This window comes from Ciconia boyciana, chromosome 3 (genome assembly GCF_034638445.1).
Source record: "Ciconia boyciana chromosome 3, ASM3463844v1, whole genome shotgun sequence".
Lineage (NCBI taxonomy): Eukaryota > Metazoa > Chordata > Aves > Ciconiiformes > Ciconiidae > Ciconia > Ciconia boyciana.
The window spans coordinates 95,132,855-95,155,487 of NC_132936.1; the positions used below are offsets into that span (position 1 = coordinate 95,132,855).

General features: G+C 38.2%; 2 protein-coding genes across 2 annotated transcripts in view; both read left to right on the forward strand.

Moving 5' to 3' along the window:
* DNAH8 (dynein axonemal heavy chain 8) overlaps nucleotides 1-10,338 on the forward strand; it is a 147,717-nt gene extending 137,379 nt beyond the window's left edge. The window contains exons 87-92 of the mRNA XM_072858185.1: nucleotides 118-278; nucleotides 4,900-5,056; nucleotides 5,591-5,743; nucleotides 5,839-6,028; nucleotides 9,437-9,558; nucleotides 10,051-10,338. Of these exons, the coding sequence (XP_072714286.1) occupies nucleotides 118-278; nucleotides 4,900-5,056; nucleotides 5,591-5,743; nucleotides 5,839-6,028; nucleotides 9,437-9,558; nucleotides 10,051-10,338 (1,071 nt within the window). The remainder of the gene's footprint in view (nucleotides 1-117; nucleotides 279-4,899; nucleotides 5,057-5,590; nucleotides 5,744-5,838; nucleotides 6,029-9,436; nucleotides 9,559-10,050) is intronic.
* An 11,448-nt stretch (nucleotides 10,339-21,786) lies between these two features.
* GLP1R (glucagon like peptide 1 receptor) overlaps nucleotides 21,787-22,633 on the forward strand; it is an 88,578-nt gene continuing 87,731 nt past the window's right edge. Inside the window, exon 1 of the mRNA XM_072857735.1 lies at nucleotides 21,787-21,870. Coding sequence (XP_072713836.1) covers nucleotides 21,787-21,870 — 84 coding nt within the window. The remainder of the gene's footprint in view (nucleotides 21,871-22,633) is intronic.

Sequence of the window (22,633 nt, forward strand, 5' to 3'; positions counted from 1 at the left end):
AGTAAAATTAGATGTAGTAGCTAAAATAAGAACCCTAATTCTCCAAGAATAAAAATGAGATTAAAAAAACTCTGAGTAGCAAAGTAATTGTGGTTTTTTCCTCTGGATTTTTCACAGGTATGGTTTAATGAAAAGATGTTTGACAGCACTTTCTGTTTTCACACTGGATATAAAATTCCAGTGTGCAAAACCCTGGAACAGTATTTTGAATACATCCAGTCACTCCCTGCCATGGACAGCCCAAAGGTCTTTGGTCTCCATCCTAATGCTGGTATTACGTAAGTAGGTCTCTACGTATTGAAAACAAAGACCCTTTCTTTTAGTATTTGGAAAGAAATCCCTGTGTAAGCAAAGTATATTTTTCATAGGAACCCTAGCATTCATGTGAATTTCACTATTGAAGTGGAACACTTGATGTGTATGTACACGATTATGAATGCAGTATCTTCAGCTACATTTTACATGTTCTTTTAAAGCAGTTGGAATTCTTGTTACTTACTCCTCATGGTTTTAGATTTTTTTTTTTAATTTGAAAGCATTATAAAACTCTTATATGAACACATGATACAAGGTTCTATACAGTTTAACTAGAGAAAGTTTCTAATGTTTGCCTTCTGTTCCAAGTAGTATATTATTTTTTTGTGCACACTCATTAAATGATTCTCTGGATTGTCATTTGGTTTACAGCACACCTTTGGCTGTAACTACAATCTTTTGTTCCCATCAGTCCTGCCATTCCCATTATTTAAAAGAGGCTTTTCAACCTCACCAAGTACCAACTCCATTTAAAACTTTATCTTTGACTTAATTCACTTTTTCATTCCAAATAATGTGTGTAACAGCTTGGTTTTTATTTCCTTCTAATGTTATATGCACTGTGAAAGGATATGAATCATCATCATCATATTTTTTTCACTGAAGTTCTTAATAATTCTGCCATGAATTATTGCATTTTCATTATGTCCACATTCATTGTTTCTTACAGCTTTTTGTATTTTTAAGCAAATAAAATGTTATTCAAATGCCCAACTGCTGTGGAAACCTAGTATCTTCTAACACTTTTGGACAAAACAATAATTTCCCACAATTTTTCAGTCTCAAATTTGAGAGGCTGATGCCATATCAAAAGCCCAGGATTCTAAGCACGCTGTGACAACAGTAAGCACTTTATTTTCAACTCTGCCTAGCACCTACCACTGTAAATATATACTTCTGAAGAAAATAATCTAAGAGTAGATTCTGTTCCAAGTCATTCTCTGATACTTGCAAGACCTCCCTTCCTGAACTGATTAAAGAAGAGCCGAGATTTAACAGAGAACTAAACAAAGTCCTAAAAAGAGACATGCTTTGGATCCAAAATTAGGCTTGTAGGAGGGCTAATTTATAGGAGGAAACTTGAGACTAACAGTGTTGGGGGAGCTTTAGTGAGTAGGAACAGCTCTTTCATTTCTCTCTAGTACCAAGTTTTTCTTCCACTTGGTACATCAGGATATCCCTGCCACTTCAGTCCTTTTTCTGCAGATTTTCCTTCGTAGGTATTTCTTTAGAGATGGGGAAAAATGTTCAACAGCTTCATGCTTTTTTACCCTGTCTTATCACAGTCTGTTATAGGCAACTATGCACATGTACTGTCTGTCTGAATTTCATCTTTGACACACAGACCAAATGGATAAGCATCCCATACAATCCCATAAAAAGTTGTATTCAAATTCTCCTTAAAATATCCTATCAAGTCATCGCAGAGTATGCAGAGGGAATTGAAATATGTAGAATTGGAACCCTGAGACAGCCAGGACCTCTCCATGTTACAATTACTGGGGACAAGAACGACCTTATCTCTCACTGCTTTAGTGGGACAGTTTTCCAGTTCAGCCAAAGATCAATCCAGTGGTTCCAACTGTAAGACTTCACTGAACGTCAATACTTTCATCCATTTGGGATTAACACGTGAAGTCATTGCGACTGATTTTAACTTGCTATGTGAACCCTAGGCTCTGCAAAGGCAACATAGTTAACAGGTACCTGAGCAGGCAAGGAATATTCTGACAATCTTCTGTCAAAATCCCTTCTCCAGTTGGTTCCATACTGAAGCCTTAAATCTAACTGAATTTTTGTAAAGTTACTGCAAGCTGTTATTAACCAGCTGAAGACAGAGCAGAATCTCCCATTGTCCCTTGGTGAGTGTGAGGTTTTGAATACCATGTCGCAACAGATATTGCTGTTTTCTACACAAAGTGGAGGTAATGTTTCTGTCAAACTGCATTTGTTCTTAGTTTTAACTTCCAGTACAGAAAATTTCTGATGGCAGAGACGCCAGCTATCAAACTATGAAAGGCTGTTGACTCCACACTCTGTAAGAAGATATCCTTAATAGTACTTTTTGGAGCAAGTCAAAATCCATAGAAAATTCCTTCTCTTTTTTTTTTTTTTCTTATGACACAATTTGCTTTGCAATACTGCTTCAGGGAGAAACAATATAAACAGGTATGAAGTGCTTTATCTTACATACTCACTTTTAGGCCAAATTGACCCTGTAAATGAGATTTGTTTAATGTTGCTTTCGCTTCCTTTACAGTTACCCAAGACTTCCTTTACTGTAATAGAGAAAAATGCATCCTTGTAAAGTGCAGTTCCTCTGATCACAAAGCAGACATCTAAAATACATGAGCTGAATCATGCTTCTTTGCATTACCTATAAAGGCAATCTAGACAAACAGCTGTTATGCAGACATCTACACTTAGATATCTAAATGTGATCAGGGACACCCCATCGTGTATATCTGATTTCCTTCCCGGGAACATGGTACTTCCTCTACAAAACTGTGCAATCTTTTTTTCATTATTGTTTGTATCTGTACTTCAACATTCGGTTTGCAATGTAAAGGACAGTCAGGTTTTCCAAAGCCCAGAAAAATTTTGTTTTGGAGTGTCTTTTTTATTCACTGTGTCCCACTGTTATGTGAATGAAATTTCTTGTTTCTACTTCTCCTCACTTCCACACTGGAATATTATTTTTAATTATGTACACATTGAGATGCATCTTTTTGTCTTTTCTATTTTTATTTACAATAAAAGTAGTCTTGTTCAAACTGCTGTTGCTATTCATGTTTGCTTCTTTATACAAGATTCAGATGATCATTTCTCCTCTCCAGAAGATTCCTAGCTTGTGTCATTGAATAAAGGAATATTACTTACCTTTGATTCTGCTCCTTTGAGGTTATTTTTCAAAAACTGTTCTCTGCTTATCCCCAAAGTTTTCATATTGCCTTCTTTTTTAAATTGTTTCTATTTTTGGTTAGATTTGGGGAAAGACCATTCATTTCTATAATTCTTTAATATTTTATAATTTAATTAATATAATAATCATGGGACCTATTCCTTCCACGTAGAAAAGTCTGACAGCAGTATTGGAAGAACACTACTTGCAGTGTGAAGAGGAAGGTTCACATCTCTCTTATCACTAGTTGTTAGATCAGTGAGACCCAGAGTAAGGGTTACAACCACCAGTATGTCATCCAAATTAGGAATGAAGCCATGGGTCGAAGAGAAATTTGATTTTATCCAACTTTTCTGTTCATATGTGGTCTTGAATAAATCTATCCTTCTTTAAATGGGGCCATAAATGGAAAAAAGCTTGAGAGTTTTGCCAGATGAAATCCCCACCATTCCTACATTCAGAAGCAGAAATTAGAGAAGCAAGCTGCCAGTAGGATTTCTTCTATTTTTCTGATTTATAATCTTCATAATCGCATTCACAAACAGTTTATGTTGAAATGTTGTGGTATCCAGCTTCTGTAGTCTTACAATGCTATCTCCAAAGCTTAGGTGCTTTAGGACTTCACGTGTTCTATCCTGTGGCACAGTCCTTGGTTTCATTTCTTATATAATTATGTATGACAAAGTAATAGAAGGAGATGGGTGTGATATGAAGATTGAAAAGTAAAACTGACATGCAAAATTATGCTTGGAGTCAGTATAAATGTATGTTCTGAGTCAGACTCAGGCTGTATGTTCCTCATGTAGCTGATTCCGTAAGGTAAAAGTAGGCAATGCCAGCGCTGCAGTACCAACACATACACTGTTATGTTTTCTTTGTTACTGCCTCTCGTAGCTCTATGCCACTAGATAGCATTATAACAAAAGTACTCCTAGAATTCTGCTTGTGTTGAAGGACTGATGTGGTCTACTATCTTTCACCATCAAATGCCACGTGAATTTAATTCACTTTTTTGCTTTGACTCAGAACATAAATTTACATTAGCACTGCCCATGCTGTACTATGGAATAGGTTTTAATCTCCAGCGTTGTAAATCTAGCAGCTTTTATCATTAATCTTGAAATACCTCAAGGCAGAATGAATTTACTATTTAGTAAGGGGGAAGCTTGCAAGGTTATGCCTCCACCTTTTCCTTCTTCTGCATTCCACTTTTAAGAAGTAACTAAATGAGGGAAATATTCTTCCTTGTTACAAAACTTTTGTTGCTTCTTCCTAGCAAATAGCTGTTTAGAAGTTCAGGCATATGCCATTTTCTTCCCTTTGCTTAGAATCCCTAGAAATCATGTGATAGGTTTTTCTATCACCTCACATTCTCAAAGGTTGAGAAGCAGCCTGCAGAACTCTTTCTTCTTAGCCCTGAATTAGAAAAACAGCAACTGTATAACAGGGTGTGTAGAGGGAAGTTCATATTCTTTACAACCATGGAAAACCACACGTTGTTCACTATCAGTGTGTTCAGCTTGGTGGAGGATGCAAAGGAAAACAATTTCTTTTAGGAGTTTTGATTTAACCTGGTGACACAGTACATTTTTTCTCAACTTTCAAGTTGTGTGTTCTACAAAGTATCCTTTTAACTATTAAAAAATCCTGTGTAATTTATAACATATTTCTTATCCTCTCAGATACCAAAGTAATACAGCAGCTGATGTTCTAGATACTATTACCAACATTCAGCCTAAAGAAAGTGGTGTAGGACCTGGAGAAACTCGTGAAGCAATTGTTTATCGTTTAGCTGAAGACATGCTAGAGAAACTTCCTCCAGTTTACATACCCCATGAGGCAAGCTAATCTTAGTTGTTTTCTTACTGTTCTCTCTGTTGAGTTTTCACATAAGACATTCTAAAAAAAGAAACCCTGAACTGTAAAGAAAGATCATATACCTAGTAGCAGATTCAAGCAAGGAACCAACATCTTTATCACTTTCAGCATGAATCGATATGAGGCTTTCTTATTTAAAATCAAGACATCTAACCATTAATCATGGAGATATGTCATGGAGACTATGCTTGGACTTCCAAAGCTGCATGTGAAAACACAAAAAAATCAGTCTTGACTTTTTGTGACAGCAGTCTCCTGGGCCTTCTGGGTGAAGTCCTGTTCTTGCAAAATCATGAATAATTGGGTACTATCAGACAGAAAATAAAAATAAAAATGGCAAGAGTTTTAAGGGGATAAGTGTTAATTGAATAATGTGAAGTACAAGTCTACTATTTACTTTTCTGAACACAAGAAAGTTAAGATGTAATATATGACAACAATATTTCAACATTTCAGATTTAACTAAATTCCTTCTTCTGCACTCCTATATTTTAGGTAAAAGCTCGTTTAATTAAAATGGGACAACTTAACTCTATGAATATTTTTCTTCGGCAAGAAATTGACCGAATGCAAAAGGTGATCACAATACTCCATGACAGTTTGAATGATCTTAAATTAGCCATAGAAGGAACTATTGTTATGAGTGAGGCAAGTAAAAGCATATTTACTACATATGGAATACTCTTATTTTAAACTATTACCTTGATTGCTTTAGTTCATATATTATAATTTCATTCCTTCAGAATTTGAGAGATGCACTTGATAATTTGTATGATGCTCGAATTCCTCAAGTATGGAAGAGAGTATCTTGGGATTCTTCAACACTTGGCTTCTGGTTTACTGAACTTTTGGAAAGAAATAATCAATTTTCTACTTGGATATATGAAGGAAGACCAAATGTGTTTTGGATGACTGGATTCTTTAATCCACAAGGTAAGGCTACTGAAAGAACTTGAGTAATAATGCATTTATTCATAATTTAATGGTTTTTACTACATATCTAATTTAATATTACACCTAGAAGAAATGTTTTCATCACTGTCAGAATGTGTCATAGAAGCCAAGATGATAAATGGATTCAAAAAAGAGATTAGATAAAGTAATGGGAAAGAGGTCCAATGGTAGCAATAAACATGACTGTCCAAACTTAACCTTCAAGTTGGGAACTCCCTAAGCTCCAGATTGACAGAATCTGGAAGAGCATAGAAGGGAAAGGATCTATGTGCCATTTTGCCTGTTGTAACATTATTTCACTACAGGATGCTTGTACAGATGGTCTTTTAGTCTGACCCATAAACACAGTTTTTATATTACAAGAAGGAAAACATGTAGTTAACAAATAAAATGCTTTATCTTGTTGACATATTGTAGCATGATACGATACAGCTTCTAGAGAAAATATACTTAATGACAATGATACAGCTTTTAAAGAAAATGCGTTTTTCCTGCAGTTTCAAACTGTTTAACTCATTCCAAACTGTAAGTTGTGAGTATGGAAGAGCTTTAATCTACAGCAGTATGTTATTTATATGCTGTACAGTAGCAACAGCAAGAATTTTTTTACAGTAAGAACAATCATTCACTGGAACGACCTCCCCAGGGACATGGTAGAGTCCCCATTGCTGGAGGTTTTCAAGATGCAATTGGACAGGGTGCTAGATAATCTCATTTAAGCTCTCTTTCCCACAAAAGGTTGGACCAGGTGGTCTTTCAAGGTTCCTTCCAATGTGGGATGTTCTATGATTCTATGAACATGCAACTATACCAGAATTTATAGCAGTTATCTATCTTTCACAGAGAATCATCAAACTGTAGTTTTCAGTGTTTTGATTTCATACGTTATTTAATGAACAATTTGTCCAAATTAATCAAAGATATACTGCAAAGTACAAGTAAACATTATCTATCATTATCTGTTATAGCTTGATATATTTACCATTTTATAGGAAAGCAGAAGAAAAACAAATTGTAACCATCTTCATGAGTAACAAAACCTGTTACCTTATTAGATGCGTGTTCATAGAAGAATCTCATTTAGCCTACGCAACTGTCCAAACAAAATTCTTGTGAGAAACTTCTCCCATGTAACAGCTATAAGGTGTTTTTTTTTCATTAGGATTAAACTCTGAAATCCTTGAATTTTTTATGAGTTACTTTGTGATGCTTCTGTTCTTACTGGCCTTTCTATGACCAGGACTGTAAAAAGTACTAATATCAAAGTCTTTTTTGGAGTTGCTCTCAGAAACAGTTGAGGTTCCTGGAGCACATCCAAATTATCATTAAAAGATGGTATTGCGATGCCAGTCAAAACACCATTCCATTTGTATCATAAATGGCACAGCTGGTAAACATACTCATCTCTGGTGATTCAAGAGTAGTACTCATGGAGGTGTAAAAGAAAATAATGGACCAGATTCTTTTGTCCAAAGAAAATATTTAGCCTCATAGGAAACAAACCTGAGACACAGATGGTCTTGAACTTGATGATTGCTTCAACCTCTGTGTTCCAAAAAAATAGCCCTGTAGGTGGAGAAAGAAGTCTGCTCAGCACAAAAGGTGTGCTATGGCTAGGGGTGAGGTAAGCATAGTTACTATATTCATAATACTGCTCACCAGGAAATTCTGAGTAAATCAAATCATACAGTAAAGTTTAAAAATTGACTGGTGTGAGGCAAATCAGAAACTGGACTACCCAGTGCTGCCACTGGAGGAAAATCTAGACTGATTGCACTGGTGAATCAAGCTCTAAATCTATCATAGCATTGGCAAATACCTTATAAAGTTAAAACATGAGGAATGTATTTTATCAGTTTAGTCAAAAAATCTCTTTGTAGTACTATAAAGTATCACCAATAGTTGTATTTAAACCTGCTGTGATTTTTTTAGCAGTTATCAATATTGGTCTCCTATAAAAAATAATAAATTATCATTATTAAGGGAGAATGTATGTTAGTGGTGGTGTGATATTCCATTCAGTAGACATGGCATTTGGAATGAACAGGCTTATGAAAAACCAAATATCATATTATAGAGATATAATTAATTTTTAGCAAAATTTAAAAGCCTAGATTGCACTGTTTTATCAGAATATATAGTATTTGAGAAATGAATACATGTTCAAGTCCTACATTAACTGTATTTACATCACAGATGAATATTTTAGCTGTGACAAATATCTTAGCCTCTAATGGGCTTTGTCCTAATTAGCATGTTAAACCACTTCTTAAATCTTGAAATGCTGTCTTCTACTGCATGTCCATGTACTTTCATGATTTCCCCCCTGGCTTGTCAGTATTTCAGTTGGTGGTTTCACCTCCTTGTGATACTTGACAGCTCACAAAACGCTAGTCGTCTTTTCCTTTATGCCCTATCAAGAAGGAACTGATGCCATTTCATCTTTAAGTCTTTACAGTAATCACTCTTAAGTATGCAGTTCTCTATTGTTAGCTTTTCTCTCTTCGCCTCAATCACTTTCTGACAACTCCAAGTAGTTCTTCATCTGGTAGCATAAAATAGCAGCTATTGGTTTTTTTGGTGACTGCTTTGTCATCTTCTGAGATGCTTATACAGAAACAACTAGGTATTTGCTACAAGTGTTTCATTTTTTAATCTTTTTCCTTTATAACACATCCAAACCTCTTTGCTGCCCAGTTATTTGTCATCTTGTGCTTACACTGTTCAGCCCTTTACCTCTCAAACCTTTTTTATTGCAAACCTCTGTAAAGTCTGTTCAAAACAATACTCAAAAAATCACCTAACTTGCTGCTTGATTGTGTCATCCCCTACCTTCATTTCTGTCTAGGACTCCATTTTCGTCACTAACAAAACAAATTTTTCATCCTTCGTAGGCACTGCCTTGTCTAGATTCCCCACACTCATATAGTTATTTTTTTTATCACATTCAGACACACCTTTTCTGTTTTTCATCAGTGAAATTTATTTTATTTTTCTACTTCCTTCATTTAAAATAAAAATTGCCTTTTTCCTAAGTTGCCTTTACATAAATATCAGCTCACATAATTTATATTTTGTCTGCCTTCAAATTCCTTCCTGAAATACAAATCTACCATGGATCCTGTAGTTGATTGCCTAATGATAACTTGTAAATCAGTATCCCGAGTAACTATTTGTTAACTGAATAATTCAGTATCAGAAAAAAGTATATTATTTTATATGCCGTTTAAAAATGAGCAAAGTTTGCTATCATTACTCAAGGTGCTCCTTTTCAATAGAACTCTGAATATCTGTCTATAACATTCAGTGCAGAACCATGCAGGTAACCGAGCAACACTTTTTTTGTCATGTGAGATATATACTAAATCTCTGGCTTAATTTGTCAAGGATTCCTGACAGCAATGAGACAAGAAGCAACTCGAGCACATAAAGGCTGGGCTTTAGACACAGTTACAATACATAATGAAGTGCTAAAGCAGAACAAAGAAGAAATCACAGCACCTCCTTCTGTATGTATGACATGCAAAGATGTTGCAGTATTAATTTTGGTATTTAATTTATATTGTGTATCACTCAGTCATTTTGGATTGCTAGAGGAAAAAGTTACTATTGTCTTCACCTCACTGGTTTTGCTTGGCCTAGAAGATAAATAACAATAAGCATGAAGATTTTAATTTTTTTATTTTGCAGTTACAAAAAGATTTTATTAAAAGAACCATTTCATTGTACCACCTCTTGATTTTTGGAATTTGTAGTAAACTTTAGATCAAATGGTGTAGTGTATGGGCTTTATTAAACAACTTTTATTGCCGTCCATTTCAGTAGCATTCTCTTCCAAAAAAGGATGATATTATAGTGTAAAATTAAATAGTTTGAAAAGATTCAACGTGAGATATTTTTTACTATAAAAAATATATTCCTTGTAATGGTTTAAACCAGTTACTCATTTTACAAAACAGATGCTTTATTTTGTGTGATGTATCTGCTTACTCTCCACACAGGAAGGAGTATATATCTATGGGCTATACTTGGAAGGTGCAGGCTGGGACAGACGAAATGGCAAACTCATTGAATCTACACCAAAGATTCTCTTTGTCCAGCTGCCTGTGGTGCATATATTTGCTGTTAATACAACCACTTCTAAGGATCCCAAGCTCTATGTTTGTCCTCTTTACAAGAAGCCCAAGAGGACAGATCTGAACTATATTACAGTGATCTATTTAAGGACAGTATTGTCTCCAGACCACTGGATATTGAGAGGAGTGGCTCTCCTGTGTGACATCAAGTAAACTGTTTTTCATACCATAACAGAAACAGAATATATGGCACATGTGACCAATTACATGTATAATTCTTCTACTGCTTTTTATTTAGTGGCCATTGGTCATTATACTAGAACTGTCGTTTCAGCCTTGGCTTAATGACTTTTTTTTCTCTGCTTCCAGTAAATTCAGTTTGTCTTGGCTATTTAGTGATAATTCTAAAGTAAAGTTTTCAAAATAAGTTCACTGATTGTAGTCTTTGATGTTTCCATTATATTACTTTAAAAAGGAATATTTGCTTTAATAATACAATTAATGTAAAATAAAATGGTGTTAAACCTTAAAAGAGAAGAACTTAGCTCTTTCACATTCTCTTTCATATACAGCTTTTAGCTTGTGTTTCAGTTACATATGATGACAACAGAAGACAATATAGAACATGACAAAATTTAAGTTCTCCTAGATACAAATTTTAAAATATTCCTGGATTCTGCATGATACATACATTCTTTGACTCTGCAGAAAACTTTATATTTAAGACAGAAAAGTATATTCGATCCCTATTTTTTGCTTGGGTTTTCTCAGAGTTCACTTGTTCTTGTTAAACTATATACATTAAGCAAAACTACAGCAGGAATGTTTGTGTCTGGAATATCTGACAGAGACCAGTACATTCTCTGTCCAGTTTAGCTGTGTGGGAACAGCTACAGAAGTAAAACAGTGCCAACTACTTAATACGGATGGTTTTGTAATTAAAATAGAGAACCAGATTATCTACAAGTACAATTATTTTCCTGCATCTCATTTTAGCCCTAAAATATACGCTGGAATCATTGGAGTGGCTATCACAGCATTATTCTGTGATAAACCTGATGAACATCCATGAATTTTCCAGACATAATTGGTACTAAACTAATTCTATGCATGTAATACCAAACAAGATATGCAGGCTACACTATCTAATAATCTGCATAAAATTTGTTCTTCCTTCAGATACCTGTATTTGGCAACACAGTTTTTCACTTGCACCCCATGACTGGACTATGTTCTTCCTTTTGCAGTTTAAGGGTGATCAAATGCATCTGCTGTGGCAAAATGCAGCTACTACTTGATGAAGTCCTGGGGCATCTGATGGGATGGTAAAAGGCTTTTCTTGAGTTAGAATCCTACAGCTTTCTGTTGGAGATCACTATCCCAGGATATCCTCTTGCAGAAAGGCCGTGGCATGTAGGAAATAGGAATACATAGACACAGAATGATGAGCAGAGTAACAAAAAGGAAGATCTCCAAATGCCATTAAGTAAAACATGCCTTCTTTCTCTCTTCTGTAGACTTAGTTAGATCCAAATATAACAAACCAGTTAGAGTGTTAGGTAAAAAGACACAGCAATTTTAAAAGTTAAAAGTTGTACCACAGAACTATATATGCACAGAGGGGAAAAAAAAAAATCTGACTGTGCAACTGCAAAAGATTTTGCTCCAAGCAATCAAAAAATTGATGAGAGTACTTGCTGTGCATTGAACCTGACCAGCAGCTAAGCACCTGCCTAGTTGCTTGCTCACTGCCCCCTGCCCCAGCAGGATGGGAGAAAGAACTGGAAGAGCAGAAGCCGAAAACACGTGGGTTGAGATGAAGACAGTTTAATAAGTGAAGCAAAGCTGCACCCACAAGCAAAGCAAATTAAGGAATGTATTTACTGCCTGCCACTGGCATGCAGATGTTCTTCCCACTTCCTGGGAAGAAGGGCCTCAGCACACATAACGATTACTTGGGAAGACAGATGCAACAAGCAGAAATATCCCCCTTCCTTCTCCCTTCCCCAAGCCTTTGGTGCTGAATGTGACATCATATGATATGGAATATCCCTTTGGACAGTTTGGGTCAGGTCCCCGGCCTTTTTCCCCTCCCGCACTCCCAGTCTACTCGCTGCAAGGGCAAAGGGGGAAAAAGTTCATATCCAAAAAACAGCACAACAACTATAGTGTATTCATTCCTAAAGTTTTTTTCCTGGTCTGGCCTTTCAGCTTAATTACAATGGGGAAATAATGTGTAACCCTGTGAATGCCTCCACAGGTGGAAGACCTGCATTGCCACATTTACAAGTGAGAGCCTACATGGGAAAATACCAGGGAAGGTGCAAATTAATAATGTGCTGAGGTATATAACTTACACCGAAGAGGATTTTATTCTCCATCCTGTATAATATCAAGAATAGAGATGAATAGTATATTGTTGATCTCAACTATTTCATATATTGCATTAGATTCTTGAGAGCATCTCTTTCCTCTGATTGTCAGAGTCCAATTGCCATTTCCCATCTCTTCTGAGCCTGTCTGGGGGTTTGTTCCATTCTGTTTCCTCGATACCATGCATTAGCTCATTACTTCCAGGTTACAATGAATGTTAATTTCCATATAGCTTTCTAGTTCGTTTATGGAAATAATCTATGTTTTGTGAAAGCAACAATCTACTGTCTATTCAGAAGGCTCCTTTTTTGTCTTTGTGTCCTTTAAGAATATTCACAAAGTATTTCTCTGTCCTAGTCATATGTGGGATAGTAAATTCTGACACTTAATTTGGTGACAGCCAGCTCTTCAAACATGTAACAAGGTGCAGTTAATTACTTGAATCACCACAAATTATTCCTCCCAGCTGGCAAAATCTATAGGAATTCAAGACCTCAATTCAAGACCTTTCACTCCCAGGAATGCTCTCTACATCCAGGATATTGTAACAAGCATTCAAGTTCCTAAATTAACTCTAACATAGTTTTTTTCAAGTTACTGAACAAGTTACTTCCTGAACCTTTTTATGCTCATTTGCCATTCAAGATACTGCTGTTTAAGTTGTGAGACAGTATTGTTGTCCCTGAATTGACAAAGACAAGAATGCCATGTTGGCAAAACACAAATATTTAACAGATGATGATCAAAGACAGACAAATACTTGAAATATGACATTTAACTAGTCTCTGTGAAAGCAAGGGCCTAACTCATGAAGATCTGTGTTTGAGAATGTAAAGAAGAACATGTCCAGAATTAGCTTAGAAGGTGCATCCATAGTCTGTATTACTATTTCCTCGCTCGGTGGAACTGTCACCCAGAAGGATTTTCCTACCCATTTCCGTAAGTTCAAGGAGGTGAGACAAGGGAAGGCATACTCTTTCCCGCTGCTTTAGAGTAGACACATTAATTGGGAGTCATTGATCTGCCAGTATGTCAAGATACTCACTTTTCATAAAAGTGTTTGTTCTTAGGTGATGATTCATGAGAAGTCTGGAGCATGGCTGTATGATGAGCTTTTAAATAACAATGGGTAGAGTTAATAAAAACTATGGAAAAGAGCTTGCAAATGTTGGGGGGAAGGGATTTGTTTTCTGGTCAGATTGCTAAATCTCACAAAATCACCGATTGGAATAAGCTTGTTCCAAGAAGGTAACATTTCAGCTAAACTTTAACTTAAAAGATTTGTTAATTCCATAGAATAATTTTCTTCATCCACACCCTCTGTTTCTGCCTCCAGATTCCAGTTGGTTGTAACTAAAATTTGTTCAGCAGAGATTCAGAATATTCATTTTCAAGGTGAAATATTTTATTGAAAGACCTACAGTTTTCTTGTTCAGTAATCTCATTCACTGACTATATTCTTAATATTTAAACTAATTCATTATTTTTTGATAGTCTGGAAGAACATTTAGCAGCAGTACGTAAGTATAATTCTGTTGACACAAGTACTGAAAATCAAATGTATAGAATGTGCAAGCTGCAGTTTTAAGCATACTGATGTTTCTGCTGAGTTTTTAAATATTGGAGTGTAATTGCACAGCTATGACAAATCTCTCGATGAGATTTCTTCAGAAGCCTCTGGTGTTATTTATACTCCTAGGGCAGACATCACACATACTAAACTAGACATCGTAAGGTGCAGTACCTGTATCTGCACCACACAAGCAGGGTTTTCCTGAGGCAAGTCTACTTGTATAAAAGCCAAAAGAGATGTCTTTTCCAGTGATTAATACTGCCTTCAGAGCACAAAAGAAACATGCACAGATGAACTCTCAGAAATTCAGGAAAACTTCCTTTTTTTTTTTTTTTAACTTAGCAACAGTTGACTAGAAAGGTCAAATCCAGAAACAGACTTTCGATATAGAAATACCACATGATTCTTATGTAGCAGAGATTAGGATGGGGAAATAAACAACTGCTAACATGTATGACATTTTTATGCCTATTTCCATTACAATTTCTAATTCATTAGATATAAATATATGCTAATAAGGTCCTTGGGGATATCTAAACAGTCTCTGACTTACTGCACTGACTATTTAATAAAGGAATGACTCAACTAAGGTATTAGTTAGATGACTAGTAAGTAACGGATATCCAGGAATGCAAGACCTGACTTATCCAACTTCCACTATCTTCACATTCCCAAATGTCTAAAGGGATTAGTGGTTGTGTTCTGCCAGTTTTTTTGGACTTTAACTTAATCCTTATCTTGCTGATAGACCTATCATTTGCCTTATATTTTTGTATTACTTATTATTAATCAAGATATTTTTCACAGCATTCAGGTGAGGTTCAATCTTCAGCAAAATTATTTTATCATTTTTCATAAATACTGAGATCTCATCCAAAATTTATCCGTAATGTCAGTTCCAACATTTACCTTAATTAATATATAGTAGTTAGTATTTTTTCCCTGTAAGCCTCATTCAGCTCCAGGGAAATATGATTCCACTCTCTGGATATTAGGAAAATATTACCTTTTTATCTTTCTAGGACAAAATGACACATCTGAAGTTAAAGCAGGTCCTCTCTGACCCCTTGCCTTTCCCCCCACCCCTGCCCCAATTCCTGGACTTTCCTTGTGGATCTGCAACTTCTAATGTCTTACAGTATCAACAGGTTAACTCCTCCAATTCACCTTATGTTTCATTTTTCCAAAGCAATCTTGGCAGCATGTCTTAACAGATAAACTGTCTGCAGCTTCCGGCATGTATTCACTAATCACTAATTCCTCCTACCAGTGTTTATATTTGATATTCAGATTAGTCAAGTGGTTGTTCAAGAGGTTAGCTAATTAAAACTCCTAATATTAATTTCTCAAAGTCTGCTGGCTAATCACCAAAGCGGGATTTCTGTGAACAGATTCTGAAAGGCAGAATGACTATTTGCCTTGCAGACACAGTAATTCAGAGAACTGTGTTAAACAGATAATTGCCCTTCTTTGCTGCAGCTTCAGATGACTTATGAGCAGGCTGCTGTATAGTGATGGAAATGAATGATGGTTAGGGTCACCCTCTTTTTTGGGGGGGATGTTTATGATGCAAAAAGCTATGGCCTCAAAGGACACTGTGATTAACAGTTTGTGATCTCCTCCTCACTGGGCACATGAGCACAAAAAGTAAAATTACTGTAATGTAAATGGCCACATAAATGTAAATGGAGAGGATTTAACCTGCATATTTACAATCTAGAGAATTTAATCCAAACAGTATGCTTCTCTCTCTCTTTAGTCATAGCCATGATAGCACAGGGGAAACCCATGAAACAGGTTCCCCATCTCACTCATTCATCTGGGGAATATTTTTTGATCCAAAATGCTAGACTATAAAATATCACCTCTTTCTCAAGAGACACTTCCTGTCCCTCTTCAAAGGATATTTTTCTCAAAAAGCCATCAGATGCTGCAGACAAGCTACTAAATGCTTGTATCGGCATTTGGGAAGCCATTTACGGAGGGAATCCAGGTCCTACCTACTAGGCAACTAGCAGCAGAGTAGACAGAAATCATCTCTGTCTCTTTGGAAAAGACCAGCATTATGATCATTGCACAAAACATACATCAAACTGTACAAGGCAGTTTTCCTTTTCTGTATCAAGGTTTCCCTTGGTGAGAAGATATTGAATGGAGTGATTTCCAAATAATTTCTTCACAGAAAAAAGCTACCACTACAGAAGAGGGAGAGAGACTAATACTTCTGTCAATTTTACTTAAAGAATAATTTGACTTTACTCCTTCCTTCCTTTGTTCTCTGATTCATAGCTTCCTACTTTCTTCTTGTGAAAAATGAGGAAAGAAATTGAATGCTTTACTGAGTATTTCTTACCATCATTTCCTTTGTGCTAGCATCTTTTCATTTTGTTCATCGTAGCAGCCTTCTGTAGTCCAAAACACAATTCTTAACAAAGCATTCTTGAGCAGGGGACTTTTAATTAGGAAATTTGAATTAGGAGTCAGGGATTGTGGTAAGACATTCAAGCTGTAATAAAGTTGTTTCCTATTATATTATATGACTGCAAACAACCTTTACATTGCTATACTTCTAAGATTTTTAAATATAGGAATGTCTGGGTCAGATTCACAAATTGCTCAACACAGGGCCATATGAATCCTTCAACATTTTATGGAAAAGATTTAAAGCAATTTCTTCTTTATAAGGCAGAGAATGTAAGCTTTGTATTGAAATTAAATACCTATCTAAATCATTCTCTGCGTACAATCATTACATAGAATAAATTCCACAAGGCAGCTAGACCCCAAAAGTAGATAGAGCTATTTCAGTTCATTATGTAGTTCATACAACTCTAGTTAAAAAAAAATAAAAAAAAAAAATCTTTGCACTCATTTCTTTGTTGGCATCAAGAAATATATAGCCCAAAGTGTACAAGCCGTATGATCTGACAGATGAAAAATGGAGCTGTCCATTTTGCTCAAGCACTACTTGTTCTTTTTGTATATTTACATACAACCAGGCCCTTACATCTGGAACTGCAAACTAGCAACAACTTATGTTAATTCATTCTGAGTCTGCATCTACAATAGTACACATTATAGAAAACTGGGTGATTTCAACCCCTGCACTCCAGCACTGCGTAGCTACCATGAGACATTTCATGTACTGAGCACATTCTCCTACACATTGGCAGGTAACTGAAGTAACAGAACAATTAGCACTTACAAGCACTAAACTAAAAATAATGAGGTTATTGAGCGACCTGGTCTAGTGGAAGGTGTTCCTGCCCATGGCAGGGCGGTAGGAACTAGATGATCTTTAAGGTCCCCTCCAACCCAAACCATTCTATGATTTTATGAGATTTAATGCATAGATGCGTACTATGGCCAGTAACCAGAAGAAATTCTCCTGCTTCCTAATGCACATTTAAAAGTTTTGTACATTAATCTGTCATATAACTATTTGCTGTAGCCATGTTCTGATATAGAATACTGTAAGATCATTTTGAATATTACTAAGATGCTTAAATTACCCACTCCTCAAAGTCCAGGTTTCAAGGTACAATTCAGATGATTTAGTTTGTCCAAAGATATTGAACTATATGTAGCTCCAAGACAAGATGATCTCCCCATTAAACACCAATGTGCTTGTAATCGCAGGTGTAGCTTATGTGTTTGTAACTCATTTGCATAATACTGCTCAGAGCTACCTTTTTTTTTTCCAGGAGGTCTACAGAAGGATTTAGCTTAAATGAACTTTTATTTCAGTTAAGTAGGTATCTATATGAATTAAAATTCTACAAACACCATCCACATTCAGTGATTCAACACTAAAATTCTTCTGCTTCATTTCCTAAACACATATTTCAAATTTTGAAGTGATACATTTGAATAACTTCATAGGTGCTGGGCCTCAGCTCAGATACTTTAGCTTTTCTTGACCTTGGAAAGATCTTTACTGACAGTTCCTCTTGGCTTTCTAAACAAAAAAAATGAACCAAAGCTTATTCACTGCTGCAGCACACTACAGTTACAAAACACAAGAGTAAATAGCAAAGAGCCTTTCAGGCACATGGGCAACTCTTAACACAGCCACTGTACAGGGCAGCAACTCCCTCCATTTTTCATATAAATCCTGAGCTTAGGTAAAACACTTCATTCTCCAAATCTCTAAAAAACTTCAAATATACATATACAAGATAGAAAGGAATAAAATTTCACTAAGAGTTTAGATCTATTTGTACTGTAGTTGTTTCCAAGAATTGTATGTCTCAATCCCATAAACAAACTTATTAAAAAAGACAGTGTTTATACAAGCAAATAATTACTGGTCATGGAGAAGACAGTGTTTATAAAAGTGAATAATTACTGGTCAAGGAGAAGCACAAAGTGGGTAACTTGCACTGAAAACTGATAACATTCTTTAGGATACTGCCTAAGGCAGCTTAGGAAAATGTCTGTTACTCAGCAAATGTCACAGCAGAAACACGCAGTTTCTCCATGAAACAGATTTTTCTCTTTAGAAACTTTCAGAGACAAAGCCTTCAGTCTCATGTGGGACAGGGATGTTACTTTCTGCATATACGAGGCTAGTGGTCACAGTTTTCAGGCAGGAGAGAGCCCGAACCCTTGCAAAGGCTTTGTCTCTCACCCATGGGAACCTCCCATGGCAAGCCACCGGTTATGCTGTTTCCGCAGAAAAGGATTATCAGGGGAGGTTATTATGAGGGAGCTCAGAGACACTGAGCTTTTTCAAAATGCAGTTTTGCCCTCAAATATGGTAAATTGCATTAATAATGCTTGACGGTCATAGGAGTACAATAATCTGTGCGTTGCAGTTTAACTGCAAGGTAGTTTCTCCTCAATAAAGCTGAGAGGTTTGGTCCAGCCTAGAGGTAAAGGAACAAGAGAGAAGTTACGAAGTCCTGCATTTTAAATAGCGTTTGCAGTCCTTCAGCTACAGAAAGTCTCTTACATTTGCCTCAACAAACAAAATTCTTAAGTTGTACAAAGCTTCCTCAACTCATTGCACTGTATTTTTCAAACTGAAAAGACCCCAGCTTCTTTCAAATTTGGATAGCATCATTTTAATGCTTCACTTCGCTATTTTCAGACTGTTCTTTTCTTACATTAACACTGATAAAAGATCAAGTTAAATTTTAGTATTAATAAAACCATGAATAAATATAACAAAAATCCAGCAGACCCAGGTTTTAGAGACAACTTTCATGAGTATTTCCCCCCCAGAAGATTTGAATTTATTGGACAAATACCTTTCTATCTCTAGGAAAGTGACCTCTCTTCTATTAGAGTGATTTAAGTCAACAGGATTTGTTCAATCTCCTGAAATTTGATAATAGCTTCTTAATGGGCACAATGAAAACATGTCTGTTCAGAGTTTACTCTGATCCATTTTCTTTTCCACCAAAAACATTCATGTAGATTAATGTTAGTATATGATGTCATCATAGCTAAAAAGTCACCTTTGATTATTTCTGGAAAGCAGAATTATTCCAAAGTAACACCTCTGCTTCTGAAGTGATATATGTCACCCTCATAGCCCTGATAAGGCTCTGCAACAGAGGCATGAGCCTATTAAGCTCTTGCGAAAGCAGCCAGCCCTCTGCTGCACACAGGTGCTGGGAGTCATCTCGGGAGCAGAAGTCCTAACTGGGAAACTTAATTAACACACCGAGTGCAGAAACAACAGAAAGAAGTAGAGATTTGCATGTGGAGTATGCACACCCTGCTAAGGCTGGTGGGGCTATCCAGGTGGAAGAGGTTTCTTTCCCTTTATTTAAATGTTTCTGTTGCCAGGCCTGAAGGGAGCTGGAGGATATTTTGCTCGGTTGCCAGGTGTTTTTGTTGGTTTATTGAAAGCAGATGTAACAGGTATGGTCTTCAGGTGCCTGGAGGTAAGGCCAGCCCATACGCACTTCCAAATGGGATCAGGTGTTGGGCTTCAAGTAAATCATTCCTGTGAGGTGTAACCAGGCTCGGGCAGGGTCCTCTGTTAGCCTTTCAGGGGAGTCAAGCCACATAAAATAGTTAGTTCACAGCCAGCTTTTAGTTTTCCTAGTCAAGTTTCTCAGCAGTCTGGTATTGCAGATGCTCTCTGGTTGCTTCCTTCGAGGATGTGATAACTGCAGGTAACAGAAATGTATTCTTTTACAAAAGTTTCTTATATCGATGTGTAATTTGTCTTAACACACACACAAACTACAGATTCAGGCAAAATAAGCTGGCTTTTCCCTCTCTCATGATCTTCATCCCTTTGAGGCAAATGTTAGGTATGGGGTTAGATCTTGTAAATCCATGGAATCACTGATTTCTTTAAAAAATCACAGAGTCTTTTCATTGTTCCAAGGGACATTGCTGTGGCTGAACGTGCTTTTTCAATTAGATCTTTATTCTTCATTCCTTCTCGCTGTTCCCTAAGTCTTAAGCAATATCTGTAGCAGACATACTTATTCTACAGGAACGGAGTATTTATTTTACTGGGATAGTAAAAAAATTAATCTCATTGAGCAACATAAAAAACATCACCTGAGGCAGACATTAGGGGTTTCAACTAACTTGGGGTGTTTGGGGATCACCTCTTTTAACAACCCAAAATGTATGTTCTTTCTCTCTTCTTTAGGAGTAATTTTTTTTCCCTTCAATCTTTGTTTTCTCTCACTTTAGAAAAGTTGAAGGAAATATCCTTTCAGCCTTCAGTCAACCAAACCACCATGGCAAATTCTTTCTGCATGGAGTTAGCTGTTGAGATGTAACTGCTGTCCTGGCAATTCACACGCTGAGGAATTTCAGGATTTCATGATCTCACAGCATCGATGCTCTGACTAGTTACACTCCCAAAGCATCAGCCTGATGCTGTGTCGTATTTGAAATTAATATACATCATTAGTATTTAAGCTACTAATTTCTTTATATTCAGTAGCATCTAACAGACCAATGTGAAATCTTTTCCCAGTTCCTGTTCAATTTTGTGCTTTCCTTCTAAATCTGTTCGGTTGTGTATGCTTTCTTCTTCCAGATGCTGGTGTATAATCTCACCAAATATACGTGATTTATTGAAGGTTTTAGTTTTGCTAGTCCATGCAAAGTGAATATGTAAGGACAATAATATGAATCTAGTACAAAACAAATTCAGAGCACTCCTTTGCTAGGCAAATAGGTTTGCTAAATCCTCCAAATTTACACATCATACTACTGCTAGGACTGACCTGTGCCTTGACTGTAACTTAGAAACCAAGCTCCGATCTGACGTGCAGCTCTGCAAATTCATGTCATAAATGGGTAATTGCATTTATTGTTATTAAAAACTAGTAAAACCTGCACGTCGCGAACAGCATGAGGGCCACCAAGATGCCCAAGGCTGGACAAAGTCAGATTAAAATAAAAGAAGGTGACGAGGTGGGGGACACGATCGCAAAGGCTTTTTCTCGGCTTTTTTTTTTTCCTTCTCTTCCCCGAAACAGCCCTTCGCGCTGACGCCACCAGCAACCTGCGCGCCCCGCAGCGACCCCCGCAGCCCCAGCCCGCGGCAGCGCCCCAGCCCCGCCGGGCGGCGCCGGGCCGGGCCGCACCGCACCTGGGCCGGCCCCAGCCCCGTCCCCGCCTCCGCCGCCGCTACAAAAGCGGCCGCCGGAGCCCTCGCAGCGCCCGCTGCCGCGCATCCTCCGCGGGGAGCGGGAGCCTCGCCGGGTCCCCGCGCATGGGGGGCCGCCCCGGACATGCTCTTCTCCCCGCCGGCGGCGCCGCTCGGCTTCGCTCTCCTGCTGCTGGCGGCCGCGGGAAGGTCTCTCCCCGTGAGGCGGGTGAGTGCCGCGGCGGGGCTGGCTTGCGCGGCCGCGCTGAGCGGCTGTGGCCGCTCGGGAGCCGGCCCGGCCCGGCGGCCCGAGGTTATTCGGCCGGCCCCGTCAGCACCGGGGCGGGGGCCGCGGAGCGGGAGGCGGCCGCGGGGGAGCTGCGGGACTCCGGGTGCGCTTCGAGGGCGAGTTAGAAGTTAAACCCGTTACTTTTTAGGTGCCCACGCCAACACTTGCAGCGGAACAAGCGGCCCGGGGTCGGCGCGCGGAGGCGTTCCGCGGGTGGGCCGATGTGCGGCGCCAGCCCCCGTCGCGTGCGCCCCCGTGGGGGGTCCTGGGGGGAGAGTTTGGGTTTAAGGCGAACGGAGGGGAGGAAAGAAGCGGAGACGCTGCTACTGCGAGGACGTTGCCCTCGAGGTAACGCTTCCCCCCCTCACCCGCAGGCAATAACGCGCTCGCTTGTCACGTCAAACAAATCCGGTGCCGTGGGAAAAACAGAGCGGGGTCGTGGCGGTGGATCGTAGAGCAGCCTGGGAGGGGGAGCGAGCCGGCCGGGACGCGGTGGGAGCGGGGGGGAAACCCCTTTGCTGAAATGGAGCAGGGGACGATGGGCAGGAGCTGCCGAGCTCTGCCGCGGGCGGCTCGCCTCGGGGCTGCCTCCCCGAAACGCGGGGCGAATTGCTCTGAGGCTTCCTCCGGCAGCGGCCAGGGGAGGCAGCGGGGCCGTGGGGTTTCCCTCTTCTTTCGCGGGAGCCGCGGGCGCGGCGGCTGG